Source organism: Kalmanozyma brasiliensis (assembly GCF_000497045.1).
Source record: "Kalmanozyma brasiliensis GHG001 unplaced genomic scaffold PSEUBRA_SCAF2, whole genome shotgun sequence".
Classification (NCBI taxonomy): Eukaryota; Fungi; Basidiomycota; class Ustilaginomycetes; order Ustilaginales; genus Kalmanozyma; species Kalmanozyma brasiliensis.
The window spans coordinates 447475-475132 of record NW_015961959.1 but is presented as its reverse complement, the minus strand read 5'-3'; the positions used below and the strand labels follow the sequence as shown (position 1 = coordinate 475132).

Genomic DNA, 27658 nt, shown 5'->3' with positions numbered 1-27658 from the left:
CTGACTCGAAGATTGCCGAGGGACAGTGGGAGAGGTTGGTGCCGTGCGTGATGCCGTGCGTGATGCCGTGCTGGTGATGGCTTTGCGAGGGAGCGGCAGGGCGTTTGAGTCGACAGCGGGATCGAGGTTCGATTGATGTGTACAAAAGGTGGTGATGATGGTTGGATGTGAAGTTCGAGATGCACAACAATGGCTGCTTCCGAGGAATGACATACGGCTCATCCGAGAAGGTGGAAGCGACCTTCGACAGGGTCTGGTCGTCTTTCTTCTCGCATCATCCGAAATCTCAGTCGTCATCAGTCACTCTCAGTCACATTCAACACCTCGCAAGCATCCTTTCAGCCTGATCTGGACGCGCTGACAAGCTCCCAAGACACCATCTGAGCTGGTCACTTTCAGGCCTTAGTCACATGTAATGTCGAAAGTGGTCTGAGCGCCGTGTTGCTCCACCTTTCTTTCGCCTGCAGGAGCGGCCCTTCGCTTCATCACAAGCAACTGCCCGGTCTTGCGAGCCAGACAAGGGTGATCCTCGACACAGGCACGACGGCGTCTTTCAACGACAGTATGCTCAAGCTTTGCCGTGTCAATGTGAGCGAGCGTAAGACGACCTCGCCGGTGTGGGTACCAAAGCCACAGAGCTCTATTTTTCAGCGTTGCAGCTCGCTGTTTCGGCGAATTTCTTCTCAGGACGCAGAGTTACGTAGCGACCGCCTTCTTGGCTACGCCGTGTGTGGAGCTGACGGGCGAGTTTTTTAAGGCTGTCAGATCAATGGTTTGCCAACTCGGATTGAATTTTCGAGATTTCGTGCGTGTGCTTTTTTGGTCATGAGGGGAAGAAAGCTCGAGTCTGCTTGCCGAATTCACCCTTTCAAGTCGTTGGCTGAGCACATCACCGCCATCTCAACCTCTCGATTCATCAATCACCACTCTCCTCTGTCTCGTCGCTCAGGACCTCTGTCCAGACATGATTGCACCAACAGCAACGCGTGCGCTGGCACGAGCAGCCCTCTCGAGCACCTCCACCGCCTCATCATCCAGCCTCCAGTCTTTGCGTCCAGCGGTACGATGCATCTCCTCGAGCTCGACAGTCTCACCAGCACGCACAAATGCAGCCTCGAGAGCATCAGCATCTCGCTCTCTCTCAACTCCGTTCCGCCCCAACTCCTCGCTGCTCTTCCGCCACACACTGCCTAACCCCATCGCGACGCCCATCATGATCGGCGCCGGCCTCGTCATTGCCGGTCTCACTGCCAACCTTCTGTTCGGCTCCAAGGCCGGCGCCGGTGCACCTGGCGGCAAGTGGATCAAGGGCGGCTTCAACGGCAAGATGGACAAGAAGGAAGCCGCGCAGATCCTCGGCTTGAGAGAGACCGCGCTGACAAAGGCAAAGCTCAAGGAGGCGCACAGGCGCATGATGATCGCCAACCACCCGGATCGTGGTGGAGCACCATACCTCGCTTCCAGTAAGTCCAACTCTTCGAGGATCGAAGCAAGTACAGATGATGACGATGGTGCTGACACTTCGTCTTTTGCTTGTGCAGAAATCAACGAGGCAAAAGATCTGCTCGACAAGATGGTCAGCCGCTAAACATCCCACCTCGTAGCCCGATACACTAGACCAAATGTACAAAGGATTCACCTGCACCATTCAGCATCATCTACCAGACACCCACACCGTGCGACAGACAACAAAAGCTTGGTATTTCGAACGCAGAGCGTGTACACTCGACAAAGAAAGGCGGAAAAGAAAGAAAAGAGCCTCGAACTCTAGTTGGACGAAGCGCCCACGGCCAACCGCTTCAAGTGCTCCATGAACACCTGCAACGACACGTCGTCCGTAAAGATCGCAGCGCCGCTTCCACCGGACGAGCCATACATGCCGCCGCTCATGTGCGTCGTCGACGGGTTGAGCTTGGACAGCAGGAAACGCGCCTGCGAGCCGTTCTGGTCGCACACAATGTATCGCGGGATGGGGAAGCGGTCCGCCAGCAGATCCTGCGCGTCCGCCTTGGGGTTTTCGAGCACCTCCTTGAAGTTTTCGTATCCTTCTTGATCCTGATAGCCCGCTTTTCTCCATTGCGCCACCGTCTCGCCGTGGAATATGAGAATGTGGAAGAACGTGTCCAGCAACAGCACCACGTCCGGTCGGATCGACACCGAGTCGAGCAGCACCGGTTGCGGTGGTCCTTCGAAGCCATACGACATGAGAGTCGGCTGAATCATAATCAGCGAATTGTTGACATCCTCCGTGTTGAGAACGTGACGGTAGAAGGCCGTCTCGTCGGGTGAGTTGTTGAACACCTGCAGGAACTGCGATCGACGAAGGTGGAACATGAACTGCGGGTAGATGCTGAAGTTCTCGCCCAGTCGGAACGAGGTGGGGTCGTCCTTGCGGTAATCGGCAAACTTCTGGCAAAGTCGGATGAGCATGCGGTCGAGCCAGCGCAGAACGTCGGGGCTATCGTCGATCTCAGCCTTGAAGACGGCAATCCTAGCCATGAGCACAGCAGCTGCCTCCTGGTCGAACGAGGCGGCGATCTGACCGGATCCGCCCTCGGCAAAGTTCCGTGCGATGGTGGTAACACGAAGTCGGTACTGGCCGGAGGCATGCTGGTAGTGGGTGACAAATTGAATGAGACCTCGCGAGCCAGGCTGCATAGGCTGTCCTGCTGGTGTGACCACCTCGAAGTAGATACCAGCCGAGGTGCGTGGTGTCAGCGAGCACAGCTTCCATGCCGAGGTCTGGCCGATACCAATCTCGGTCTCGCCGACGCAGCCAGACTTCTTGTTGGCAGAGACGGCGTGGCCGATGAGACCCGAGACCTTGAGCTCCTTGGTGCACTGGACGTCGAGAGTAGCGTTGAAGCCCATCTGCAGGTGGCCCTGGTCGTCCTTGACGAAGATGCGGTTGAAACTTTGCTTGAAGATTCCCATCTGGAAGCTATCGGCGAGGATGATGTGACCGTTGGTGAGATTGGCGAGACTCTTCATCTCGAGCAGACCCACCTGGTCGAGACAGCCGGCAAACACGTCGATGGTGTGACCGTTGCCTGCCGCACGCTTGGCCATTGCCTCGTAGAATTTGATGGCGCGCTTGTAGTACTTGGCGTTGTCCTTGTCGATGTCGTGGTGCGATCGAATACGCTCACGCAGCTCGGTGGAGACGACCATACCGGGTCCTTCCGTCGCGGGACCACCGCAGAAGAGCATAACGCGAGCACCGGTGTTGGGGAAGGTGGTCTCGAGCATGCCGACGGCTACGCTAAGAGCGACACCAGTGCAACGCTGGCTTCGCTTGTCGTTGGCGACAGGCCAAGGATCCTTTTGCAGCTGCTCGAGGATCTGGGTGAGCTGGAACTCGCACTGCGAGACGGGCAAGAGGAAGCGCGATGCGCCCATCTGTGCGGGCGCGTTGGGTGGACGAGGAGCCTGCGAGGGTCCGCCGGGAGCACCAGGTGCGCCAGGGCCCATGGGACGAGCGCCGGGGTTGAGGCCGAGCATGTCCTGGATCGCCTTGGGCGCGTATTCCTTGGTGCCCCTGAAGACGTACGATTTAGGGCATGCATCGTAGCCGAGCTCGTGAACCTGAGCCATGGTACCGTAGGTGATGAGACCAACGAGAGCATTGGGAGGCAGCAAGCTCAAGCTGACGACGAGCGATTCGCGCAGAGCCTTGAGGTCGTCATCGTCCATGCAGGTGTCGACGACGTAGAGGAAGATGGGCGGAATCTGTGCAGGTCGGCTGAGGGTGTACTCGATGGTGGTGTACTTGGGAAGGAGCTCGGCGGGCAGGTTGGTGCTGCTGATGTCCTTGTAGTGAGGTGGGAAAGCATTGCGCGAAAGACAGAAGGGGCAGATCCAAAGCTTGCCGCGAACGTCGATCTGGCAATACGGGTTGAGAACGGCACGGCAAGGAGGCTTGCAAGTGACGGGTTCGTAGAGGACAGGAGGAAGGTCCTCGCGCTCCTTGAGAGGGGTGTAGAGAGCGCTGATGGGGACTACGGTCCTGGTCGCCTCGATTTTGGACGAAGGCCAGACGTTCCAGGAGAGGCGGACGCCATCGCGATCCTCGACATCATCGACGTTCATGATGGCCAAATTCGCTTGCTGCGGAGGTAGAGGAGATGAGTTGAGTGATGGCCACGAGCGCCTGCCTTCGACGAGCCTATAAAATTGGGGGATCGATCGAGAAGGATGCAAGCCAAGGCTAGGCAGAGGGTGTGGATGAGAAGAGAAGCTGATGTCGTCGCTGCTCGTTGGAAGATCGCAAGTCAATTCACCAAACGCACGGCTCCGCGTGCTTTGGTTGCTGGCCGAACAGGAACACGTCGCAGTCGCAGCTCAGAACTCAGACTGAGCGCAATTTCGGCGCTGTGCTGTGCAGTGCGTGCCAGAAATCAACGCGCAGGCCATCTCAGCCAATTATCGCCTTTTCTATGCCTCTCCAACCGCTCTCACGCCTTGCTTCTTCAACATCACCTTGCAAATGCGAGCTTGTCTGATTCAACGACAAGGCGAGTTCATCGAAACAAAGTATGCAGTGACACGACAGTAGATACGAGGCTGATCGACAGTCCATACGGGATCTGGCAGGCCAGACGGAAAGCCTTTGATGTTACCAGATTGGCCCCGCTGCTGGCTCGTGCCATCTGAGCCACGTCGCTGCCTTTCTTCCTGAAACACGATGGAGCACTGATCGCCGATTCGCTGCAAATCGTACGAATTGCCTAAAAAGTGAGGCTGTGTTACGCCGCTCAACTGAGCTCAGCCCGAAATTTGTGGGCCAAATTCGGTCCGCGGCTTTAAGGATGCTGCAGCTCGAGACATGCAACAACACCTTGTTCGACGTCGAGTCAACCCCTTCATATCAAGCTTTGGGTCAGGCTCAGCTCATATCTGATCGCTCGGATCGGCTCGGTTTTGGACGGACTCTCACAGTCCCACGACGCGCACTGACTGGACCGTTTCTCCCCGCAGCGTTCTCAAGACCATTCTAGATCGCACTTGGATGAACAGCGAGGCCCATCGATCTCCATCCGCTTCTGCAAGACCTCACGCTATCACAGACGTACGAAGAACCTCATCATGATGCGCGGAAACTGAAGCCGGTCGAAGTAGCCGCCGCTGCCGCTGTTGCTCTCCGCAACATGTTTTCCCCGGCCTTGAAACCTTCATCTGCAGGGATCCACCTCTGAACCGCCAAGCAACACTCGTGCTCCCACTTCGAGCCATCCCGCGCACCATACCATCATGCCGGACGAGACGACGCAACAGAGGACTGAGCGTCAGGCGCGTCTCTCTCACGCGATGGGCGTCATGTTCCTCCAAGACAAGGTCGACAAGCTCGAGCAGGACGTCAGCAAGATCACCTACCCGCGCGGCGTGCACAAGACGAGAAGCAGCCCAATTGCCCTTCATGGCGCCACAATCACGCGACACGATCAGTCCAAGCCTCGAGCTGTCACCGGTTCTGGTGTGAATCCAAAGGAGGAGGCCACCACAGGTCGTACTTCCGATGCAAAGCCCAAGACGGCCACCGCTATCCGCCTCGTAGATGCCAGCGTGCTCATCTTCTCGCTGCGCAGTGTTCATAACTGGAGCCGAGACGGATCCACTTGCGTCATCATCCCTCTCGAAGCCATAAACACACTCGACTTGCTCAAGAAAGGCGACGAGCCAATCAACCTTGCAGCGAGAAAGGCAACGCGGTGGCTCGAGGACAAGATTGCCATCTCGACCCAAGACGGCAATGCGATGCTCACCGAGCCAGTTCCTGGCATCTTTGCTCAGAAGGAGCACTTCCGCGCCACACCAGCTCAGATCGCCAAGGTAAGAGAGACGACCCTAGCCGAACGCCAGTCCGTCGCACACGATGCGAGGCACGACTTTGAGGACGCAAGCGGACCGTCGACAGCGACAAAGGACCTCTTCAATGCGGCAGAAGCACCACGCTACCTCCGCGAGCTTCTCAGCGTCTGTCTCTACTGTCACAGCACCACGGAAGCCAATACCGACTTTGCAATCGCCATCGCCTATCCGCCCGCCCATCTGCACGACAAGATGCTCGAATCGCAGACGGCCACCACGGACAAGCCCAGCTATCTGAATCGCACCGATGGTCGCGCGACAGAAGCGTGGCTGGACGCATATCGCATCCCATTCGAAGTGGTGCAAACGTCGAAGACGTGGACGGGCGAGAAGCCGTCGTCTCGTTTCAGGGGCGACATCACCGGTGGCGATCAGGGCATCGGCTCGTCCGAAGATCTGCTCGGCTCAGCCCATGGCTACAGAGGCCCATCGCGCGGCAAAGGCTCCCCAACACCGTCTATCGCGTCCTCTAGCGGCTCGTTCAAGTCCGAACTGAGCGGACTGTCGATGATGAGTTCTCACCGGAGCCCACGGCATCGCCAGGAACCCAGATTTGCTGGCACCACCGCACAGCTCGGCACGGTCAGAGGCATCTCGACCTTTGCGGGGCACTCTAGTTCAGGCGCTGATGCAATTGCAAACAGCGATGTGGAACCTCACATCGACTCGACCGACGACGAGGGCCCCATCTTCGCACGTCCTTCCTCAGCAGCATCGTCCCACACCTCGTTCGTCTCAACACTGACCGCCTCGACGCAGGACGAATACTCAAGCCAAACATCGGCGTCGCACTCGTCACGAAGCGGTGCAGCACGCATTGTGCGGCACAACGCGTCTGCCTCACCGACTCGATCTGCAGCTGCAATAGAGCGCGGGTCTTCCCCAGCAGAGGGCGCGCCGAGACTGACCACCCGCACGCTGCACAAGACGCGATCTGGAGCAGATAAGATGGAGGAGTACCTGCGTCGGCTAGAAAGCAATTCCACAGACCGTCGGTCGGCCGGAGCAACGCCTACGCCTGGAACGCCCACGCTGTAGCTGCCTGAATGCCGCTTCAATACAGTCTTGCCGGTCATGTGCACAATCCTTGGCTCGTGTGAGGTTACTGAATGTATTGTCTTGAAGTTGCGCGGTCTACGCACTCGCATTCTTGCCCACCCTGTCCGATCCGGCCTCCGCCTGAGCCTGCAGTCTGTTCTGTCTCAACCTCACCGCCAACTTTTCCCGCAATCCCCTCCCCCATTCGCCTAGCTTCTCACCCCTCGTATTCGCCAAATAGTAATCCAGCCCACCCATCTTGTCCATTGACCTCAAGGCACTCGTACTAACCTTTGCCTTGAAGAACTCTCCAAAGGTATCCGACCACAGCCTCTTGGATTGGACGTTGGGCGACCAGGTTCGAGCGGTCTTTTGGCGCGATTTCGGCACGTTATGTCCCGACTGGATGGTTCGACCGTCATAAAGGCCGCGTTGGGACCGTTTGAAGATCGTACCTGTTTCCAAGGCGGCCAAAGAGGCGTTGCGGGATTTGGGCGAGGAGAACGAAGTGGTGCGGGTCGAGGCGCCCGAGCCGGAACCGCGAGATCCACGATAGGTTGTGCGCGAGCCAAGACGGATGGCTGTGAAGAACATGCTGATGATGTGAAAGTGGTCCGCTCGGAGTGGGCTGTGATGGGTTTGGGTCCAAGGGTAGATCTGACGAATCAATCAGAGGAAGGATAATCGATTGCTGCTAGGAGCGCTCGTTGATGGATGCTGCGGAACGGGTCTCTACGTGAGCTCTGTGGAGATCAAGCTGCGGACGATCGAGCGCGTGTCTTCTTGCGTGTGGTGCTGGGCGATGTCGATAGGATAGAGAGTGACGGTTGCAGTGACAGATTCGACCTTCAACTCGAGCAACTATTGGAAGAAGCCCACTCGCCTGACCCTTTTCTTGCCTCTGACCCGGTTTGTCAGGATTTCATCAGAGCCTTTTGTTGGCTCGGATTTCGGATCTAAAATTTCGCCGCCTCAGGCTGAGCTCTCAAAATTTCCCTTTGGCACAGAAGAAGACCTTGAATTTGTTGCCGCACATCTTCCACTCGCACCCACACCATACCTCTTCATACCTTTGCGACTCTCCCAGCTTTTTCTCGACGGGTATCACCTCGACGGGTATCACATCAAACACAAGCCGGTCAACAGCCCCTCTCCACGGTCACGTAGTAGCCCAATCCTCACAGGTCTTCTCGTCAAACTAACCCTATTCGTCCCGTCCCACCCACAAAGCGCCTACCATGCTCCGCCGGCAAACGCGCGAGCGACGCGAGTACATCTACAAAAAGGCGCTCGAGAGCAAAGAAAAACAGATCTACGAGCGCAAGCAACAGATCCGGGAAGCGCTCGCATCCGGAAAACCTCTCCCACCATCGCTTCGGGGGAAAGAAGCCGAAGAGCTCGGGCGGGATTTGTCGCTGGATGCAGCGCAGGATGTGCCGGGGAGCAGTATCGACGATGAGTACTCGCGCGCTGGAACCTACGATCCACGGGTGTTGGTCACTACGAGTAGAGATCCAAGTTCGAGGTTGACGCAGTTTGCCAAGGAGGTGCGGTTGTTGTTTCCCAACAGTACGCGGTTGAATCGTGGTGGGTATACGGTGAGCGATCTTGCAGCGGCAGCACGGAGCAATGGGATAACGGATATGGTGGTGTTGCACGAACATCGAGGTGTACCCGACGCCATGGTGGTGAGCCACTTTCCTCATGGTCCAACTTTGCTCTTTACACTGCACAACGTCGTACTCCGCCACGAAGTCGGCGCTCAGTCGAGTACCGTCTCGGAACAATACCCGTACCTTATCTTCGAAAACTTCAACAGCAAACTCGGCGCGCGAGTGCAGAGCGCACTCAAGTTCCTCTTCCCCGTCCCCAAAGAGGAGAGCACCAGAGTCATGAGCTGGGTCAACAAGGATGATTTTATTTCCTTCAGACATCATGTCTACGTCAAGACGAGCCATAGGGAGGTCCAACTGGCAGAGGTGGGTCCGAGGTTCGAGGCCAGGGTGTACGAGATCAAACAGGGTACGCTGGATCAAGGGGAGGCGGATACAGAGTGGGTGCTCCGGCCGTATATGAATACTGCGAAGAAGCGGAATCAGTTGTAAACAAGGGAGGAGGTTTGTACTTGTATCGTTTGCATCTCATTCGTTTGTTCCAGCGCCGATGAGTGGTTGAGATCAGAGACACAGAAGCGCACTTCGTCAACAAGGGATGATTGCGGTCAGTTTATGGAATTGAGTCACAAAACGAGAACAGCATGAAGGAACAAACGAAACCAAGAAAAAGCGAGTCCAAAATCCGTCAAACGCCAACGACGGTCTACTCGTCATCCACGAGCTTATCATCCTTCTTCTTGTCATCCTTCTTATCGTCCTTCTTCTTATCCTCGCTGTTGTCCCTCGTATCCTTGTTCCCCTTGCCCTCCTCCTCCTCCTTACCCTCCTTCTTGGCGCGCCTCGAGTAGTACTCCTTGATCACCTTGGGCGAGATGCGGTTCAACTGCTCCTTGGGGAAAATCCTCAACAGATCCCACCCGATATCCAACGAGTCGAAGATGTGTCTCTTCTCATAAGCGCCCTGTTTGATGAACTTGTTCTCGAAGTTCTCCATGAATTCAATGGCGAGTTTGTCTTCGCTGCTGAGGGCTTCTTCACCGACGACGGCCTTCATCGCCGCAGCATCCCTTCCGGTGGCGTAAGCGGCGTACATCTGGTTCGACACATCGGAGTGATCGCCACGCGTGTGCTTGGCGCCAATGGCGGACTTCATCAGTCGCGACAACGAGGGGAGCACGTTGATAGGCGGGTAGATCTGTCGATTGTGCAGCTGACGATCGACGTAGATCTGGCCCTCGGTGATGTATCCGGTCAAATCGGGGATGGGGTGCGTCATGTCCTCGTTGGGCATGGTCAGAATTGGAATCTGCGTAATGGAGCCGTTGCGGCCCGCAACTCGACCAGCTCGCTCGTAGATGGTCGACAAATCCGTGTACATGTAACCAGGATAACCACGACGACCGGGAACCTCTTCTCGCGCAGCGGAGACTTCACGCAGCGCATCAGCGTACGACGTCATGTCGGTGAGAACGACGAGCACGTGCTTCTCCAGCTGGTACGCGTAGTACTCGGCCGTCGTCAGCGCCAGACGCGGGGTGATGATTCGCTCGATCGTCGGATCGTTGGCCAAGTTGAGGAAGAGGGTGACACGATCCAGCGATCCGTTCTCCTCAAAGTCCTGCTTGAAGAAGCGTGCCGTCTCCATGTTGACACCCATAGCACCAAAGACGATGGAGAAGTTGTCCTCGTGGTCGTCGTGCACGCCCTTGCCGGCGCCGGGTCGCTTGACCAGACCGGCCTGACGACAGATCTGCGCGGCGATCTCGTTGTGCGGCAGACCGGCGGCGGAGAAGATGGGGATCTTTTGACCTCGGGCGATCGAGTTCATCGTGTCGATGGTCGAGATACCCGTTTGGATCATTTCCTCGGGGTAGACGCGGGAGAAGGGGTTGATGGGCGAGCCGTTGATGTCGAGGTAGTCTTCGGCGAACACTCGAGGTCCCTTGTCGATGGGCGCACCCGAACCATTGAAGATTCGACCTTGCATGTCTTCGGATACGGGCAGCTTCATGGACGAGCCGGTGAACTCGATGTGGGTGTCGCGGACGTCAATGCCAGAAGTACCCTCGAAGACCTGGACGATGGCCTTGTTGCCAGAGACTTCGAGCACCTGACCACCACGGCGAGAGCCGTCGGGGAGGGTGAGCGAGACAATCTCGTTGTAGGAAGGGAACTTGACATTTTCGAGGACGACCAGGGGACCGTTGATAGCGGATACAGTGCGGTAGTCGAGACGAGGGTCGACGCTGTAGTTCTTGGTAGCAGCTTGAGCGTTGAGGTCAAAGAGCTCCTTGTCGCTCATGCGAGGGTCCGACATGGTGATGAAGGCGGGAGGCTGTTCGGCCCAGGTGAGAGGTGTCGAATTGCCTGGTGCTCCTGAGTCAGTGTCCAAGTCGAGATAAGGTGCAGCGGTCTCGGCGGTTGAGCTGACGCTGATGCTGATATGCTCGAGTCTGCTTTTCTGATGAGCTGCAGTAGGAAGTTGATGAATGCGACGAGATCAGGGATGTGGATAGCAGGGGTGGGAAGAAGGATGAGAGCTCTTGCTAGAAAAGTGGAGATCAGCGAGAGCAGCAGTATCAGCAGCAGCTCAGCTTGGCAAAGCGAATTTCTGGCAGCCTTGAAGCGGTGACGGAGTCGAATCGATTTTGGTGCGATTCGTGTGTGATCCAAGCGTTGGCTCGCTCCCTCACTCAAATTTCCACTTTCCAAGAATTTGGCCCAAGCGTCGTTCTTGGTGCAGCGAGGAAAGGGGCGAGCTGCTGCTGTTACGCATGTCGTTCAGCTCTCGACACACGGCCGATAACACTGCGCGCTGCCAACTGCCTTGCTCGATAGCTTCTCGCACCCACCTTCTTTGAGCAACACACACTATGCTCACCGCCTGACTTCGTAATGCAAGCTATCATCACCGTCGAACCAGGCTACAGTGAATGATCGTTGCATTCCAAATGCTACAGCGTGACAAAGCTTCTGGTTTTCGTGTGTGTGTTTGTGTGTTCCTAGCGAGTGAAAAAGATCTACCATCCACCGCCGCTCTTCTCGACGGGAATGGTGCGGCTAGCATCCCTTCGCTGCGACTTCTCCTTCGCAGCGGGTCCCACAGGATCATGTGCAGGGGGCTGCAGACCTTGCGAGTCCATCTCGCTCAGAATGTGCGTGAAAGCGTTCTCCAACCTCGCATCCTTGAGTGCGGCAAAGACGTCCAGGAAATCCTCAAAGTGGAGTGCGCCGGTCTTGGTGAAGTCGACCTCGCTCACAATGCCGCGCAGGGTGGAGTCGTCGACCTCATCATACCCAATACGTTGGAGCACCTCCTTGAGATCCTTCGAGTCGAGCTTGCCGTCCTTGTTGACGTCGAGCAGCTTGAACTTGGTGCGGAGCTCCTCCATCTCCTCCGGGGTGAACGAGGCGCGCGCGGCGACGGCGAGCGCGTCCTTCTCGTCGAGCGATGCAGCACCGAGCGACGATACCTTGAGCGCCTTCTGCTGGCCCTCGCGAAGCTTGCGCATCTGGTCGAGCGACGTCTCCTTGAGCTGCTGAACGCGGGCAGGTTGGAGACCCATGCTCGACATAAAGTCGACGCTGTCCGCCCACTCCTGCTTCTTGCGCTTCTCATCCCAGCCCAGCTCCTCGCCCATCACATCGATCACGCGAGGCAACGCATCCACCGTCGCCTCGGCGTTGAGGAATGAGAGTCGCGTTCGGCGTGCGATGAAGTCCTGTGCAGTGGCAGCGTACTCGCTTCGGCAAGCGTAGCGGATCTCGGCTTCGATGTATGGGTACAGCTGGTCGATGCGCTTGCCGTGCACTGGCCATCGCTGACCAGTAGGCTCGGCGATCGAGCACACGCTCCACGCTCGGTCACCGTAAGTGCTGGCAAGGTGACGTGCCACCTCTGTCTCGAGACCGAAACGCTGCAGGAGCTTGACGTACATGGTCTTGGTCCAGCCGTGGCTGCCCAACAGCCTGGTGTTCTTGGTGACGCATCCACGCTGCGGCTTGAGCTTGAACTCGTCAATGGCACGATCAACGGTCTGCTCGGCCATCTCACGGTAGGTGGTCCACTTGCCACCCGCGATGGTGAGCAGACCGGACTCGGAGACGTTGATCATGTGGTTTCGCACCAGCGACTGCGTGTCGGTGGCAGCGGGGTCCTTGACCAAGGGGCGCAGACCGGACCACGCGCTGAGCACGTCGCCACGTCGAACCTTGATATCGGGGCTGAGGTAGTTGCGCACCTCGTCGAGAATCCACTGGATCTCCTCCTCCTTGGGGCGAGGATGCGCCTCGACAGGAGCAGCCGTGTCGGTGGTGCCGGCGATGGTGTTGCCCTGCCACGGCAAGAAGAAGATGACTCGGCCGTCCGAGGTCTGAGGGTCGATGAGACCCATGTCGCGCGGCGAAAAGTAACCAGGGAGGGTGATGTGGACACCGGACGATGCAGCAACAATCTCCTGTGCGGTAGGAGCGTCGAGCTTTCGCAAAGTGTCGGAGAAGGGACCAGTCGCGTTGATAAGACACTTGCACTTGACGTCCCACTCTTCACCGGTGAGCACGTCGCGGACTCGAGCGCCGGAGATCTGATCCGCCTTGCCAGCGACGGGCTTCTTGTGGATGGCCACCACCTCGGTGTGGTTGGCAACCACAGCACCGTGGTGCACTGCGGTCATGGCAAGGGCGACGTTCATACGAGTGTCGTTGTGCTGTCCGTCATAATAGACGACGGCACCGGCGAGACCGTTGGCCTTGAGCATGGGGAAGGCTTCGAGCGCTTTGCCCTTGCCGAGCACGTAGGAGCTCTCCATGTTTTCGGAACCGGCGAGGATGTCATACATCTTGGTACCAGCCCAGTAGTAAGGAATCTGCCAGTACTTGTAGACGGGCAGCATGATGGGCAGGTGGTCGGAGAGGTAAGGCGCGATCTTGAGGAAGGTCTTTCGCTCGTGAAGCGCCTCCCTGACCATCTTGTACTGTTCGTAGTCGAGCTCAAAGACGGCCTTCTGGAGGTATCGGACACCACCGTGAACGAGCTTGGTGGACTTGGAGGAGGTACCGGCGCCAAAATCGTCCCGTTCGACCATGGCAACGCTGAGACCACGGGTAGCGGCGTCGACGGCAACACCAGCACCAGTAGCGCCACCACCGACCACGAGGATGTCAAATCCTTCGTCGTCCTCGTCACCGCTGCGGGAGGCAGCAGCGCCGCCAGACTGGGCGGAAGCAGCGGGGCTGGGACTGCTGGATTTGGCGTCTTTGGCAAGAGGCAAGAGACTGGCGTTGTCCGACTTGGCCTTGGACGACTTGGGTCGCAGGCTGCTTGCGGATGAGCGCTTGAGGGCGTCGAGCATCTGAGCACGGGTAGGGGGCGACCAGAGAGGATGAGGACGAGTGTCACCTGGTACAGTATCGGGAGCATCGGCGTAGATGCTGGGCATAGCTAAGGTGTATGCAGTGGCAGCACCACCGGCGAGCGCCACAGCTACGAGAGCGGATCGATTTGAAAACGCTCGCCTTGAAGCGGTGGTGGACGAGGTGGACGCGAATCGCACGCCAGCGCGAGGCGCTTGCGTGAGGGATCTACGGAACATTGTGACGACAACAAACAACGCCCAGAGCAGTCAAGATCCAGGGTGATGGTGGTTGTGCGAGGGGTACAACTCTCGACGAGTGTGTAAGAAGGGACGAGGGATAGGGTAGGGAGAGGTCGAGAAGATAGGTGCGAGTAAAGAAATTGAGAATGAGAGAGGCTTGGGTTGTGCGACTGCAAGTATAGCCGAAGAGGGTGCTGCTCTCACTCGGAACGGACAGACTTGATTTCGGACTTGGGACTGTTCACATGTTCACTCGTTCATCATAGGCGCTTGGCAGGGGATTCGATTACGTCGTCTGAGGACGATAGGGTGGATAGACCCTTGGTCAAGGCGCTTGGACTTTCTCTCTGTGGGAAGGCTTGAGCGCGACATGTCGGAAAGCGAAATTTTGAGCGGAAAGGCGGTCCGATCGTGGTTGAAAGCACAAGGAAATGACGGCACTTTGGCTGCTGTCACCACCAAACCACACTGCCGATCCTGTCTCTGAAGAAATGAGCGAGTCACAGCCGACAAGATGCATCGGTGATAGGCACGTTGCCATCCTGCTCAAAGCCGCCTGTCGATACCTGACATGCTGTTGCTCTCCTCTTTGCAAGCAAGCAATCGATCTTGCTTTGCGCGCATCAACCGGGTATAGACTCAGTTTGGCATCGCTTCCATGTCCAATCAGACTGATTCACTAGCAACATGAGCAAGTAAGCAAGTCAACGTCAGCTCGCGTTCGGGTGAACTTCAAGGGTCTGCTGCCCTGCTTAGTGTGTCGCTTCTAAAGCGAGTTCTGCCGTTCTGTAGCGCTTCTAGGAACAAGATTTTCCGAGACGCAGTTCTGGCTCGATTCGCTTCGCCTCCCGGTGATGTGTCTTCTCGGCGAATTCTGTCCGTCAACATGGCTCGGTGAGATGCATCAGCAACACATGTGGCTGATCTGCACCACCTCGAAATGATTTCCACAAGGTTGCGAGATTCGCCGAAGCATGCCATTTCTCTTGGCTCAGCTGATGGCGCACAGTAGACTACAATCTAGACGCCGTGGACGCCGGTTCTGCAGGATGCTGTCCAGTCGAGGTGAGCCGGACACCAAGTGCTCCCATCTTGCGAGATCGGGTCGAGATTGCTTCTCATCCTAGGCTTTGGTGGTGACAGTGGCCTCCTCCTGGTCCGGCTTGGCCCCGTTCTTGCTCTGCTCGTCTGCGCTTTGAGCGCTCTTGGCAGCTGCATCTTGTTCCTGCTTGAGCGCAACTTCCTTTTTTCTAGCAGCCTTGATCTGCTTGCGCAGCTGTCTGCCCTCCTTGGTCAACACGCTCGACAGCACTTGCTTGCCTCCGACAGATGCGAGAGCACTCTGATTCGTGACCACAGCTGCAGTGTTGGTCGAGTAGCTAAAGAAGGATCGGTCCGGTCGCTCAGACCACGGTACTCGGTAGCAACAGCTCACCGCTGCTAGCAGATCGCAGAGGTTGACAATGATGCCAAAGACGCCGCGTACCAGCACGGCTCCAATCTCGCCAAGGGCCAAGAAGACGTTCTCCAAGAATTCGCCGAGGTAGATGAAGGTCGATGCGAGGCATGAAAAGACCGAGCCCATGCTTGCGATTGCGCCGAGACTGGACGGTAGAAAGAGGATGCTTGGGTATGCCTTGGGTTTGGCGAGCGTCTGTGGTCGTAACAATTCGTGATTGGTCGTGATTCGTGAAGGCGAGGCCGAAGCGTCTGTAGCTTGAGTGGGGCTCAGGGCTCGTATATGTATCCCTGGGTGATCAGGAGCTGTCGAACGTTAAGCATAGCCTGACAGCCAAGCTCAGACCTCCCCCTATTGACACATGCACCTCCTTCAGGGGCTCAAGAATGCGAGGCGCATCCCACGGCTCGTTCGCGGCCGATTCGGTCTCCTTCTCTTCCTGCTGATGCCCCCCTGATGGATCGAATGGCGTTCTGCTTCCCCCGGCGTTCGACACTACATCCGTGTTGTGAGCATGATCAAGCTCAGCGCCTTCAATGACGAAGAGCAAGGCAAGGCAACATTAAAAGTCGCCCTCTTAAGGGTCCACTCAAATAGAGCGTTTTGGTCGACAGCCGAGCGTGTTTGGCCCCTTTTCTGAGCACAGCGGTGATTCGGAAGCCAGCAGCAGGCCGTAGTTACTCAGCCACTTCAGAGCCCGCGTGATGGTGTGAAGGGCTACAGAGACTCTTGTGAGTCATCGCGATAGCGATGCCACGGACCACACCTATCAGGCTTGTAGGCAAAGAGGTTCTGTCAACTCAATCAAATGCTCCTCTTTATGATCACACAAGGCACGCGCCGAGCATGTCCGAAATTACGATAGAAAATATGCCGCTCAAGTCGCCGCAGAATCATTGTTGCCCCACAGTCTCATCATGGCGTCAAGATCATCTTCCATCTCCACAACCACATCACCTCTGGTCGCATACAGACGGCTCAGCCATCAGTTCTACCGCCCATCAAGCGTATGCGGCCATCTGTCACTGCCTTCTTTGCAGTCACATCAGCCAGACCTCTTCGTTCTTACTTGCACAAAGCTCAAAAGACGGCATCAAGCCTCAGAATGTCTTTTTCTACGGGGCCCAGCTACGACTTCAACCCCTTTCTCCATATCCTCACCATCGATCCTCCAGTACAGATCGGTGCCAAATGGGCGCAGTCGTATCCTTCCAGCTCATCGCCTTTGGTTGCGGCGGGTGTGCTGTCCGAGTTCCCTTTGCTCAACCTAGCTCAAGGCGTTCCCGGTGACCCACCAACAGCAGCGTTGCTCGAGCGCATTCAATTCGAGTCAAGGCCAGAAAACGCTTCTTCACCAGCAGGTCATTCTCATGGCTACGGCCCCGTCTTTGGCGACCCCAAGCTCCGTCAAGCGGTGGCCAGAGACATCAACAGAGTCTACCGCACCCCGGGCAAGGGCGACAGGAACCAGATCACTGAGGACAATGTCGGCATCACTGCAGGATGCAACCTCGCCTTCACCGCTGTGGCCACGTCGATCGCCGCTCCGGGAGACGCACTCATCATTTGCGACCCGTGGTACTTCAATCATCAGATGACCATGACTGCATTTGGCATTCAGGTTGCGGCTGTTCACACCAAACCGCCAGACTACTTTCCCGACGTGCAAATGATCCGCGCCTTGCTAGCGAGCGACAGTCGAGCATCGGTAAAGACGATCAAGGGTGTCGTGCTCGTAACGCCCAACAACCCGACTGGTGCCATCTACCCGCCCGAGCTAATCCGCAACGTTGCTGTGCTGTGCAAGGAGTATCGAGTTGCCCTCATTCTCGACGAAACCTACCGCGACTTTCTCTTGACGGGCAACGACCTCAACGACCCTTCCAAACCCTCTGCTTCCGCTCCGACGCCTGCATTGCCCCACGACTTTGCGCGTCCGCACGATCTCTTCGAGGATGCGCCACCAGGTCTGGCTGAAAGCAGCTGGGACTCGAATTGGGACTGGCGCAGCACCATCATCCAGCTCTTCAGCTTCTCCAAGAGCTATGCTATCCCTGGACACCGTCTCGGTGGCTTCGTTGCGCACTCTGCCTTCCTGCAGCAGAAGATCAAGGACGCTTCGGGCGCAGACAAGCTTGTTTTTGGGCCCACCGCCAAAGCGCTTGACAACTTCCAGGTGGCTCCTCCACGCACCGACACGCAGCGAGCCGTAGCATGGGCCATGGAAGACCCGCAGCAGCTCGCATGGCGAGCATCCGTCGCGAATGAGCTTCGCGTCCGCAGACGGGCATTCATTGAAGCCCTCTCAGAGCCGGTCCCTCCCTTCTTCGGCCAGGACGCGAGCCAGGCCAAGTCACCCGAGCAGTGGGGCTGGCACGTCGAGTCCGCCGGCGCATACTACGTCTTCCTGCGTCACCCGTTCACGACCGTGCCCTCGGACAAGGTCGCTCAAGCCCTCGCCGAGCTGGTGGGTGTGGTCGTGCTGCCGGGCGCCTTCTTCATGCCCGCTGACGCCGACGCGACTTCGCCCGAGTCTTCCGGCTCACGACTGCGCGTGTCAATCGCCAACGTGGCGACCGAGAAGCTGTCCTCGCTGCCGACAAGGCTGGCGATCCTGAGCGAGCTGTGGGAAGAGAGGGGCGCTGGATGGGGCGTTGCTGCTCAGTGAAGTGGCTTTCACCTCCGTCGAAGGCTGACGGGCGTCGAGAAGGCAAAATGAAGGCGATCCGTGCTATGTACTCTATTGCATCTCAACGTCGACGTAAGATTGATCAGCCGCAACGGGTATGTGCGGCATTTCATCGAGACTCTGCTTGTCAGCTTTGCTTAACAAGCCGAATGATCTGAACACGACGTCTCGATGCTCGCAAATGAAGCGGGCTGACCCACCGACGGGGACTCGACCCGGTACACCAGATGCCGCATGGTGAAGGCGATCCTCCACGCCTCTTCTTCCTAGCTTTCCTGTGCTTCGAGCTGACCCCGTAACACCATCGTCGTCAGCTGCCGTCTCTGCTCACTATTGACAGCATGACTGACAAAGCCATCGCGCTTGGGCTGTTCATCGACACGAGTCGTCAGAGGACACGTCGTCTTCAGAATGTCGCCATTCCAAGCGCCTCAACGAGCGTTCAGAGGACACCTGGGACTTCTGAGTCCTATCTCGATCTGACGTACACACCTTCGACCGCGTGCACGAACCTTTCTGTCGCTCCAAGCTCCGAAGCCAAGGTCGATCCGCAATGGATCATTTCGCAGATTGACGAGTACCTTGCGCATCTCGACGTGCCAACTTTCAAGACGACCAAGCCGGCGCGTCGATCGGCGCGATTGTGGATCGAGACGGATCCCGCGCGGCTGTCGGTGGTGGAGCGAGCTCTGGCTTCATCCCCGGATGCGTTGGACTCGGGTTCCTTTTTGACTGTGCCAAGTTGCTCGCCCGGCTTCCTCTCTCCGTTCTTCCGCGGCTTCACGTTGGCAACAGATGGAGTGCAGGACGCGGCGCCGTTTCCGTACAGCCCAGGCAGCGCGCTCGATGCGAGCTGGAACGGCAAATTCTTCGATCGACCCAGCATCCTGCTTGAATCAGCGATCGACTCGGACTCTGACAGCGGTGAGAGCTACCGCACCACTCCGCAGAGCTCGCCTCCCAGCAAGGCGACGTCCCTATGCGTAAAAGGGAGTGAGAGTCGGGAAGCCCATTGGACGATGTGCGGTGGGCCCACTTCTCCAACTTCACAAGCGGAACCTGTGGCATCGCTTCACGTATCGGCGCTGCAGCGTTCGCAGGTGAGCCCACTTGGACAACCTGCGGGGCCACTTCAGCTTGGCTTGGCGAGATCTGCCTCGACGGGCAACGTTGGTCAGATCCCAACAGGGAATCACACGGACGCACTGGACTTCCGCCCACCAAACCGACCGGAAGCTCTCTCGCCCATCCCAGCGTGCTCAGCTAGCAAAACGTCGCATCGACCTGCATCCCCGCTCGTCGTGCGCCACGCCGAGACACCGCCTCCCGCTCGACCGACCGCGCTCCAACGCAGCAACACTTCGATGGAGATCCGCCCGGGGAACCGCGCGATGCTCGGTTCGCACAAGCCACGTGGGAGGAAGTCGTCGCGTTGGCTCGAGGGGTGTTAGCCTGCCTGGAGGGAGGCTGGCCTGCGGAAGAAGGAGTGATGTGGGAAGCGGACGGGTGCCGAGGAATCTGCGCCGGGGCCAAAGGTGGTCTACACTGCGGTGTACGAGAACTGAACGACGGCAAGCAACTGGGTAAAATGTTGAGATGCAAAAGTGTCTGAATTGATCATGAGTGGTATCAAAGGATGTGGTCGTGGGTATATGCTGAGTACGAGGCGGAGGGAGCGAATGCGAGGGGCTCTTCCGATGATGACGACGGGTATGGTGGTTGAACGAGACCTGTGGGTGGAGGCATCTCGAGTTCGGGCGATATCGGCTGCTGCATCTTCTCCGGTATTGGCAGTATCAATCTGAACGAGTCCTTGCCTGTAAGCCGAAGTGTGTCATACGAGTGTCAGCATACTCTCTTTCTCTGTCACTGCTACGAACTCGTCGTACTTACCGTTCAAGTAGAAGCGGTGCAACCGCTTCTCCCTGATGAAGCCCAGTCGTTCATACAGCGCCAGTGCACCTTGGTTATCCGCCTCGGTCTCGAGCACGACCTCCTGTGCGCCCTTGCTGACCATCTCGTCCACTGCCCTCCTTACAAGCCTCTTGCCCAGTCCTTTCCCCCGGTACTCGTACTTGACTGAGATCATGGCGATGTACCCACGCATCAGCCTCGAGCCCTTGAGATGCCGATCGAGTTTGCATACGATGACTCCGATCGCTTCTCTTCCCGCAAAGGCGAGGAAGCACAGCGAAGGCCATTGATTGACAAAGTAGCGGTAGGTGTAGACGATGTATGGTTCCGACAGCTCCTTTTCGATGAGCTGGATGATGGACGGCATCTGATGTTCGCCTGTGTAAGGCTCGAAGGTGATCTCGTCGGAGTTTGCATTGTTGCCTTGAGACGATGATGCGATGTTGTCGGCACTGTCGCCGCTACCGAGGGCGGACATCCTGGACGATGAGCGGAGGGAGAGAAGAAGAAAGCAGGAACGTCAGGGTCCACTCACTTGTCCGTTTGACAGCGCCGAGAACCGACCGAAATTTCCGAAACTGTAAGCTTGTGAAACGTAACATGATTGGGAAAATCGCTCGCCAACGGGATCGTTGCTCACTCATCCGCATGCTTCCCGAAGCTTGTGATCCACCGAGAGGCTCAACCAGCCGCCCCGATTGTAGGCTACTGACAAGCATCGAGCGCCACAAACGTGCTTTCCCGAGCGATGTGGCTGTGTGCGAGATGATGCATCCGAGCAACAGTATGTCCATGGCGCTCTGAATTGTGCGAGAAGTAGCCCAGCTCGCGTGACCTCGCACACATCCGGCTTTGTCCAGACCCCCTACTGCCGTCTGGACCGGATCTCTCGAGTCGACAGGGTCTAGGATTGAAGCAAAAGGAGCGGGGTTGAAGAGTGGTGTTTCGGTTGCGATGTGGACCGGAGAACTGGGAAAGGGTCGCACTGATCGAGATGGACGTGCCCTGGCTCTCTTGGCACCGCAGCGGCAGAACGTCGTCATCGCGTACTCTGTGTTGGTTGCTCCTTTCTCGAGTCCATTTGACACGCTTTTGCCTCCACATGTCATGCTCTAGCTCAACCTTGACGAGACTTTGCAACTGCTTGACGTCTCTGCTCTGCCTTTGTCTGCAGCAAAGTCTGGTAGCGTGAAGCTCAACTTGCAGCTGTATCTGTGGGAAGAAAATATAGACTGAGCCGCGAACAGAATACTGTAGAGAAGCCAGTCGAGCGGGACAGTAAGGTGAGGATGATGCCGAAAATAGATTTCATTGTTCCTGCCTGCACAAAAGAGTGGGTTGGCTGTCAGCCCTGCATGCGAGGAGCCAAAAATATGAACGCGAACGTGTCTCTGAGGGCCAGAACCCTGAGATTGATTCGAGTCCGTGCTGCGATGACGACCCTTGACTCACCCTTTGCAGCTCCAGCTCCAGGCGAGTCTCGGCCTGTCCCCCACACCAGACCCTTGACCATCGCTCCTTTGCCGAACTCAGCTGAGGTGCCACGCTCAGAGTGTTGAGCTAGAGTCAAAGCAAGAGCAGCCTCAGCGTCACTCGCTCGATGCCCTCTCCAACTGAGCCTGAACAGTCATGCTTTTCCACAGAGGTTCACCACTCGGCTGCTGCCACTGACAGCTCACCCACCCCCAGGGTCGACTCCACTGCGACCCTTGAGGCTGAATAGAGACTGTGCCCAATGCAGCCGGCCATCATCCTCGTCGCTCCAGACTGAGCCCGCCCTCGAGACTACTTAAGCCCTCCCCGTCGCTGTCCTCAAAAACCAACAAGTCTTCTCACCTGCTCTCTCTTTGTCACTTCATCCATCCGTCGGCCTCACCGTAACGCTCGCTCGCTTGCTCCTTTTCGAGCTTGCCCCTTACACATCTTGCGAGCCCCGTCAACGAGAGCCTACCACATCATCCTAACCACCTCACATCACATCTGCGTCACTCCTTTTGATCATGTCGTCCGAACGTGAGCCCCTCCTTCCTACCAACGCCCAGCAGGCGCGTCAGCGCGTCGAGCAGTACAGCAGCAATGCCGCTCGCGATGCCAAGGCCACCGCCCGCCACTATGGCGTCAACCCGGATGACATCGAGGGTTCCGCTCGTCAGATCGCTCCTTCTCGTCAGACGCTCGCCCACATCGCCCAGATGGTCGGCGCCATCAAGGCCGGCAAGCTGCCCTCGCAGAAGCAGATCAACCAGTTCATCGAGGCCGTCATGTCCAGCCCCGTCCTCGATGAACGCAACGTCGCTGGCTCCACCAAGCTCAGCCAGCAAGGTGCCAAGGTGCTTCAAGACATCAAGGGCATCCTCGCCTGCATCGAGCGCATCGGCGAGAGCAAGAACGGCGACGACAAGATCCAGAAATTCATCTACCAGACGTCCCAGGCTTCCATCAATGTGACCGACGAAGGTGGCATCTCGGCCAGTCTTCCCTCTGCCTCTTCGGTCGGCGCCGACGGTCGCCTGCTGGACGAGGCCAAGAAGGACGCCAACAAGGCGCTCGGAGAGGTGAAGCAGATGGCTCAGCTTTTGATCACCTCCAAGGCCTTCCGCGATCTTCTCGCCGATATCCAGTTCCTCCTCCGTGATCTGACCGCCGATGCTGCTGCCACGGCAGCGCAGAAGGCCGGCGGTGCCGAGGGCAAGCTTCGCCCTAGCGAAGAGGAGCGCAAGAAGCGAGGCGACGCTGTCGACATCCGCGCTCCTAGCAAGAAGGACCTCGAGAACGCCAAAGAGTCGGCCAAGCGTGGCGCCAAGCAGGCCCAGGACAACCTCCAGGACTCGGCCAAGCAGGCCATCGGCTACCTCGACGAAAAGACCCCCGACGACGTCAAGGACGAGTTCCTGGAGCGTGTCAAGCAAATTGTCGACGCCGTCGAGCGCGACCCCGAATTCAAGGACGCCCTCAACGGTCTGTACGCCATTGCCAACAAGTGGACCGACATTGTCCAGGATGTCGCCGAGAAGGCCAAGGAGCAGACCGATATTGATATTGACACGCCCGAAGCCGAGGCCAACGAGAACATGCGCGAGGCGTTCCACCAGCTCAAGGACATCCTCGAGACCTTTGCCGGTCGATCGCTCGAGCCGGTCGAAAAGTCGGTCACGGGTCTCCTCGAGCACGCCAAGCAGATCTACGACAACGAAGCTTCCAAGGAGAGCAAGGAGCTGCGCGACTTTGTCGAGGATGTCAAGGACTTTATCAACCGTGCTCTCAACGAGGATGGTTTCATCCAGACCAACCGCTCCAATCGCATGGCGTCCGATCTGTACGACCGAGCCCAGAAGCTCTTCAATGCTACGGGCAAGGAGGCCAACAAGCAGCTCTCCAAGCTGCGCGGCGACTTTGACCAGACGCTCGACGAGATCGCCACCTTTGTCGAAGGGCTCGAAGAAGATCCCGAGCTGCGCGAGCTCGGCCAGCGAATCGAAAAGCTCGGGTCGGATCTCAACTTTTTCGACTTTGACCGCATTTTTGGCAGCGGGCCCGGTCAGGGGTTGATCAACCTGTTCAACGATCTGCGCAGCCAAGCGGGTGGTCTGGTGCGCGACACGGTCGAGGTCTTTGTGCCGCGCATCATCAACGAGATTCAATCGATCCCGTTCCCTCGTATCGAGTTTGTCTCGCGCGAGGCGGATGTGGTGATCGACGACCTCTCGTTGACCGCTTCGACGGCGTCGTTTGTGCCGGATCGCATCCGCGTCGTCAACCGCAACGACCTCACGCTCGACCAACGTCGCTCGTCGTTCGGCAGCAACTTTGACGCTTATCTCTACCTCGAGATCGAAGGGCTGCGCGTCAAGGCGGCCGACGTGGCGTACTACATCAACAAGAAGACCGGCTGGGTGGGCTGGGAGGACTACGGCTTCCTCGACCTCGACCTCGGCGGCCACAACGGCACCAGCTTCGTGGTCAAGCTCGAGAACGCGGATGAGGACGACCAGGAGAGCTTCTACAAGGTCAACCGTGTTAGTGTCGACATGTCGAGCTTCAAGGTGAAAGTGAGGAAGACCAAGCACTGGTTCCTCAACTTTTTCCTCATGCCGTTTGTGCGTCCGGTGCTCAAGAGGGTGTTCCAGCAGCTGCTGGAGGAGCAGATCAAGTCGTGGTTGCAGAACCAGGATCGTAGCCTGTGGGCTGCTCAACAGAGGGCCAAGGTCATCAACAGCTACAGCAAGACGGCGGTGCAGCAGGGTCAGGGTGTGTCGCCGAAGGCTTACCTCAAAGCGATCTTTGCTCCCGAGACGGATGCCTTCGAGCCCTACGGAAGCAAGTCGAAGCAGCCCCGGACCGAAGTGGGTCTCGCCGAGGGCTTCCGCGTCCAAGGTCCGCACAACGAGTTCAAGCTCGCCATTGGCGCTTCCTACTCCAAGCAACTCCTCCCTGGCAAGGGTGGTCCCCTCCGTTACGCCAAGGAGAAGCTGGAGGAGTACAAGTACATTGAGGACTCGGTGCGTCAGGGGGTGAGGCAGGTCAAGCAGGGGGCGCAGGAGCTGCGCGAGGGTGCTAGCGAGGCGGTCGACGAGGTGCGCAAGGGCGTCAAGGGCTTGGAGGGCGAAGCCAAGGGTAAGGGCGGAAAACTCAAGTCCGAGGCCGACAAGCTCAGCAAAGAGTCGAAGAAGCAGGAGAGGAAGGAGAAGCGCGAGAGCGGTTGGCGCTCGTCTGCGTTTGACTGGGGTAGCTCCGACGATGTTGATCTTTGATTGCACATGTTTGTATTGCACTGTAGGTAGCGCTGGTTAATGATTCTTTTGACTGTCAATCTTGTCTGCGTTTGAGTGAACGAGGGGCGTCGGGTGGCGATCGTTGTGAGGGAAAATGAGGAGGAGGAGATATTTCGCCTTGCTCCGGGAGTGTTGGTGAGCGTGACGGCAAGCGAGAGGCAAGGGTTGCGAGCAGTGGATGAGGGTGGTGAGCGAGGGGCAGCGAGGGCGACAAGGAGGGTCCGGGGCGCCGGTGCAACGTCAAGCTTCTGGGAACGCTCAGCGTCTTCACACAGGTTGACAGACGAGCACGGTGGCCCAACCAGCAGAGGCCAGTTGCAGACCGTGACCCACTCAAAGCGGTTTCTCCCAGTGAGCCAACACCGAAGCGAGATCGGAAGCCTCACCTGCCAAATGAATTTCGCTGGTGCAGCAAAGACGTTCGACGTGCGACTGACCCGGACCGTTCAAATAACAGCGCTCCCGCAACAACGCTTTCGGGCTTGAGCCGACCCATCCACTCGCGTTGTGCGTGCGCATGTGTGTCCAAAGCCAACGTATTGTTTGCGTGAGTGAGATGTCTAGAGTACAGGCTGTGCTAGAAGTCGCTCCGTCACCTTCCGTGTCATCAAGCGTCTTCGCGCATCCTCTCCACAGCGGGAGACCTGACCCTCTGCAGCGGTGACTTGGTCCTGGCCAGCAGAGCGGCAGCGTCCTTCCTCCTCTTGTCTTCGTCTGCTGTTGAGCCTGCAATATCACCGTTGTCAGTGGCCGAGTCGTCGATCGAGAAGATGACCTCGGGCTTGCCCTTCTGTGACTCTTCATCGCCATTGGCGCCGCCCTGTCCAGAGACGTACGGCGCGCCACCGTTGCTGCGTAATGTGTCCAATGCGATGGAACCTTGTCCTGCGGCAGCTGTCGAGGCGAAACCTTGGTCCGGTCTGTTGCTCGGTGGCGCTGCGCTGGGTGGGGCGGGTGCAGAGTTGCGGTAAGGGTATTGCTGTTCCATGGCCTCGCGGAGTTCGTCGGTGAGGAAGAAGTAGAAGCAGACCGTCGCCAGGCATGCTCCGGCCACCAGATCGATCAGGTAGTGGTGCATCAGATACATTGTGCACCAGTACAGCCAAAAGCAGTAAGTCCAATAGAATATCCTCGTGTCGATCCTCAAGCGCCCCACCTTGACAGCGAGAGGAAAGAAGTAACTGCAGAAAAGGGCCTTCATGGTCGCATTGCCTGCGTGCAGCGAGGGGAATGCTCCAAAGACCACAGGAGCGGAACTGAAGGTTAAAGTGTAGCCGTGCCCGTGGAACAAAGCATCGATCCTCGCCAACCCGGCGGAGCTCCCTCTCATCCCGTAGTTCGCAGGTATGAGCCCTTCTCTCAGCTCGTACCAGGGCGGTGCGCACGGAAAGACAATTTGAATCATGACGCCGATCAGCATCATGAATCCAAATGCCTGGCCAAACACCTTGACCGTCCCTGGTGGGGCAAAGGTGAACAGGAACGCGGCTACGAAGAAGGGCGCTGCGAAGTGAATCACGCCATATGGCATCCATGCCAAGACGTCGAGTATCGGGTGACCGAATTGTGTGAGAATGTCGGAGATGTTGGCACCGTACCAGATGGTCTCTAGCGTCGGCAGCACTGACACCCAGATGTGCGGGCGCAACGAGGCAGGGATGTACTTGGACGAGTAGAACAGGATGAGCCACGCGAAGATGGGTGCTGCGGGCAGGAAGAACTGCGACGTCACCGGGAACAGGAGTGTAGTACCGTAGAGTGCTGGGATTATGAGTTTGTAGGGAAACGCCGGCGACTCCATGATCAAGAGCGAGAAGACGGCGATGAAGAGAAGGAAGCCGTACTTGAAGCGTTCGCCTATGGACGGCGACCATGCTCGGAAGCGGTCGAGGTTCTCGCTGACGGAGGTGGAGAAGGTGAGACGGGTTGCAGCGGCGAGGATCCGCGATAAGAGGTAGTGGAGCCAGCCAGGGAGGTAGAGACGCGCTTTGGGAGGTAGTTGGAAGACGGCACCGTTGGGGTTGTTGGGTGCGCCCGAGGCGAGACGTGGTCCCGTAGCGGAAGAAGCTCCCGCGGCGGAGTAGGCTACTGCCATGGTGAAGTGATGAAAGGCAGCGTTGTCGTCGCCTTGAGCCTGATGGTACTTGTCGTTGTTTCCGTCGTCGCCGACGCCTCCGTTACGTTGACCAGCCGGGGAACGTGTGATGGTGAAGAGCGTGTAGGAAGAAAGTGTGTTTCTCGCTTGACAGACACACTTCACGCTGTGCGGGCTGTGGTGTGTGCGGATCGGGTCGAAAAAGTGACAGAAGCGCGCCTATCGGGCGGAGCTCAATTTGCCGAGAAGGGACCTGCAGGCGACCCTTGTGATTGTGTGACTCTAGTCTGGGGTCCTTGCACTCACACTGTTCGAGACTCGAGCGGAGTGACCGCACGAGAAGCTTCAGCTCTCCTTCCTACTTTCACACCCCCACCCCACGCCTCAATCGGCTCGGACACGGCTCCAGACCGACGACAGTGCGGAGCAAGGCGAGCTGTTCCCACGCCCTTTCGGAATCTTCCCGAACGCTGACGAAGGGCGCCGAGCAAGTGCCTCTTCGCATACAGTCACGGAGTCAGCTTCGACGGAGCCTCCGACTCAGCCGTTCCGAACTCAATTGCCTCGCTCAGCCGCATCGATCACTTCTCCTATTCTCGTCATGGAACCTTCA

General features: G+C 57.6%; 13 protein-coding genes across 13 annotated transcripts; 6 read left to right on the top strand and 7 right to left on the bottom strand.

Annotated features, from left to right (window-relative positions):
- Positions 1 to 964: 964 nt before the first annotated feature.
- On the top strand, positions 965 to 1588 carry PSEUBRA_002676 (DnaJ; the record flags this gene model as incomplete). Its single annotated transcript, XM_016437086.2, has 2 exons — positions 965 to 1463; positions 1542 to 1588. The coding sequence occupies 2 exons, from the start codon at positions 965 to 967 to the stop codon at positions 1586 to 1588; spliced, it is 546 nt and encodes a 181-aa protein (XP_016292578.2).
- A 179-nt stretch (positions 1589 to 1767) lies between these two features.
- On the bottom strand, positions 1768 to 4089 carry PSEUBRA_002675 (Sec23/Sec24, trunk domain protein; the record flags this gene model as incomplete). The annotated part of the gene is made up of 1 exon (XM_016437057.1): positions 1768 to 4089. The coding sequence occupies one exon, from the start codon at positions 4087 to 4089 to the stop codon at positions 1768 to 1770; it is 2322 nt and encodes a 773-aa protein (XP_016292577.1).
- Positions 4090 to 5250: 1161 nt separating this feature from the next.
- PSEUBRA_002674 (uncharacterized protein) lies at positions 5251 to 6906 on the top strand (the record flags this gene model as incomplete). The annotated part of the gene is made up of 1 exon (XM_016437085.2): positions 5251 to 6906. The coding sequence occupies one exon, from the start codon at positions 5251 to 5253 to the stop codon at positions 6904 to 6906; it is 1656 nt and encodes a 551-aa protein (XP_016292576.2).
- Positions 6907 to 7002: 96 nt separating this feature from the next.
- PSEUBRA_002673 (Ribosomal protein L28) lies at positions 7003 to 7500 on the bottom strand (the record flags this gene model as incomplete). Its single annotated transcript, XM_059464873.1, has 1 exon — positions 7003 to 7500. The coding sequence occupies one exon, from the start codon at positions 7498 to 7500 to the stop codon at positions 7003 to 7005; it is 498 nt and encodes a 165-aa protein (XP_059321297.1).
- Positions 7501 to 8144: 644 nt separating this feature from the next.
- Positions 8145 to 9011, top strand: PSEUBRA_002672 (Brix domain protein; the record flags this gene model as incomplete). Its single annotated transcript, XM_016437082.1, has 1 exon — positions 8145 to 9011. One exon carries the CDS (start codon positions 8145 to 8147, stop codon positions 9009 to 9011), a length of 867 nt encoding a protein of 288 aa, XP_016292575.1.
- A 214-nt stretch (positions 9012 to 9225) lies between these two features.
- Positions 9226 to 10839, bottom strand: PSEUBRA_002671 (ATPase, F1/V1/A1 complex, alpha/beta subunit, nucleotide-binding domain protein; the record flags this gene model as incomplete). The annotated part of the gene is made up of 1 exon (XM_016437066.1): positions 9226 to 10839. The coding sequence occupies one exon, from the start codon at positions 10837 to 10839 to the stop codon at positions 9226 to 9228; it is 1614 nt and encodes a 537-aa protein (XP_016292574.1).
- A 703-nt stretch (positions 10840 to 11542) lies between these two features.
- On the bottom strand, positions 11543 to 14113 carry PSEUBRA_002670 (EF-hand domain pair; the record flags this gene model as incomplete). Its single annotated transcript, XM_016437065.2, has 1 exon — positions 11543 to 14113. One exon carries the CDS (start codon positions 14111 to 14113, stop codon positions 11543 to 11545), a length of 2571 nt encoding a protein of 856 aa, XP_016292573.2.
- Positions 14114 to 15239: 1126 nt separating this feature from the next.
- PSEUBRA_002669 (uncharacterized protein) lies at positions 15240 to 15701 on the bottom strand (the record flags this gene model as incomplete). Its single annotated transcript, XM_016437060.1, has 1 exon — positions 15240 to 15701. The coding sequence occupies one exon, from the start codon at positions 15699 to 15701 to the stop codon at positions 15240 to 15242; it is 462 nt and encodes a 153-aa protein (XP_016292572.1).
- A 979-nt stretch (positions 15702 to 16680) lies between these two features.
- PSEUBRA_002668 (Aminotransferase, class I/classII) lies at positions 16681 to 18243 on the top strand (the record flags this gene model as incomplete). The annotated part of the gene is made up of 1 exon (XM_016437074.1): positions 16681 to 18243. One exon carries the CDS (start codon positions 16681 to 16683, stop codon positions 18241 to 18243), a length of 1563 nt encoding a protein of 520 aa, XP_016292571.1.
- Positions 18244 to 18605: 362 nt separating this feature from the next.
- PSEUBRA_002667 (uncharacterized protein) lies at positions 18606 to 19715 on the top strand (the record flags this gene model as incomplete). Its single annotated transcript, XM_059464872.1, has 1 exon — positions 18606 to 19715. One exon carries the CDS (start codon positions 18606 to 18608, stop codon positions 19713 to 19715), a length of 1110 nt encoding a protein of 369 aa, XP_059321296.1.
- Positions 19716 to 19893: 178 nt separating this feature from the next.
- Positions 19894 to 20656, bottom strand: PSEUBRA_002666 (GNAT domain protein; the record flags this gene model as incomplete). Its single annotated transcript, XM_016437061.1, has 2 exons — positions 19894 to 20081; positions 20158 to 20656. The coding sequence occupies 2 exons, from the start codon at positions 20654 to 20656 to the stop codon at positions 19894 to 19896; spliced, it is 687 nt and encodes a 228-aa protein (XP_016292570.1).
- Positions 20657 to 22178: 1522 nt separating this feature from the next.
- Positions 22179 to 24929, top strand: PSEUBRA_002665 (Protein of unknown function DUF4449; the record flags this gene model as incomplete). The annotated part of the gene is made up of 1 exon (XM_016437067.1): positions 22179 to 24929. The coding sequence occupies one exon, from the start codon at positions 22179 to 22181 to the stop codon at positions 24927 to 24929; it is 2751 nt and encodes a 916-aa protein (XP_016292569.1).
- A 628-nt stretch (positions 24930 to 25557) lies between these two features.
- On the bottom strand, positions 25558 to 27045 carry PSEUBRA_002664 (Phosphatidic acid phosphatase type 2/haloperoxidase; the record flags this gene model as incomplete). Its single annotated transcript, XM_016437053.1, has 1 exon — positions 25558 to 27045. The coding sequence occupies one exon, from the start codon at positions 27043 to 27045 to the stop codon at positions 25558 to 25560; it is 1488 nt and encodes a 495-aa protein (XP_016292568.1).
- Positions 27046 to 27658: the final 613 nt, after the last annotated feature.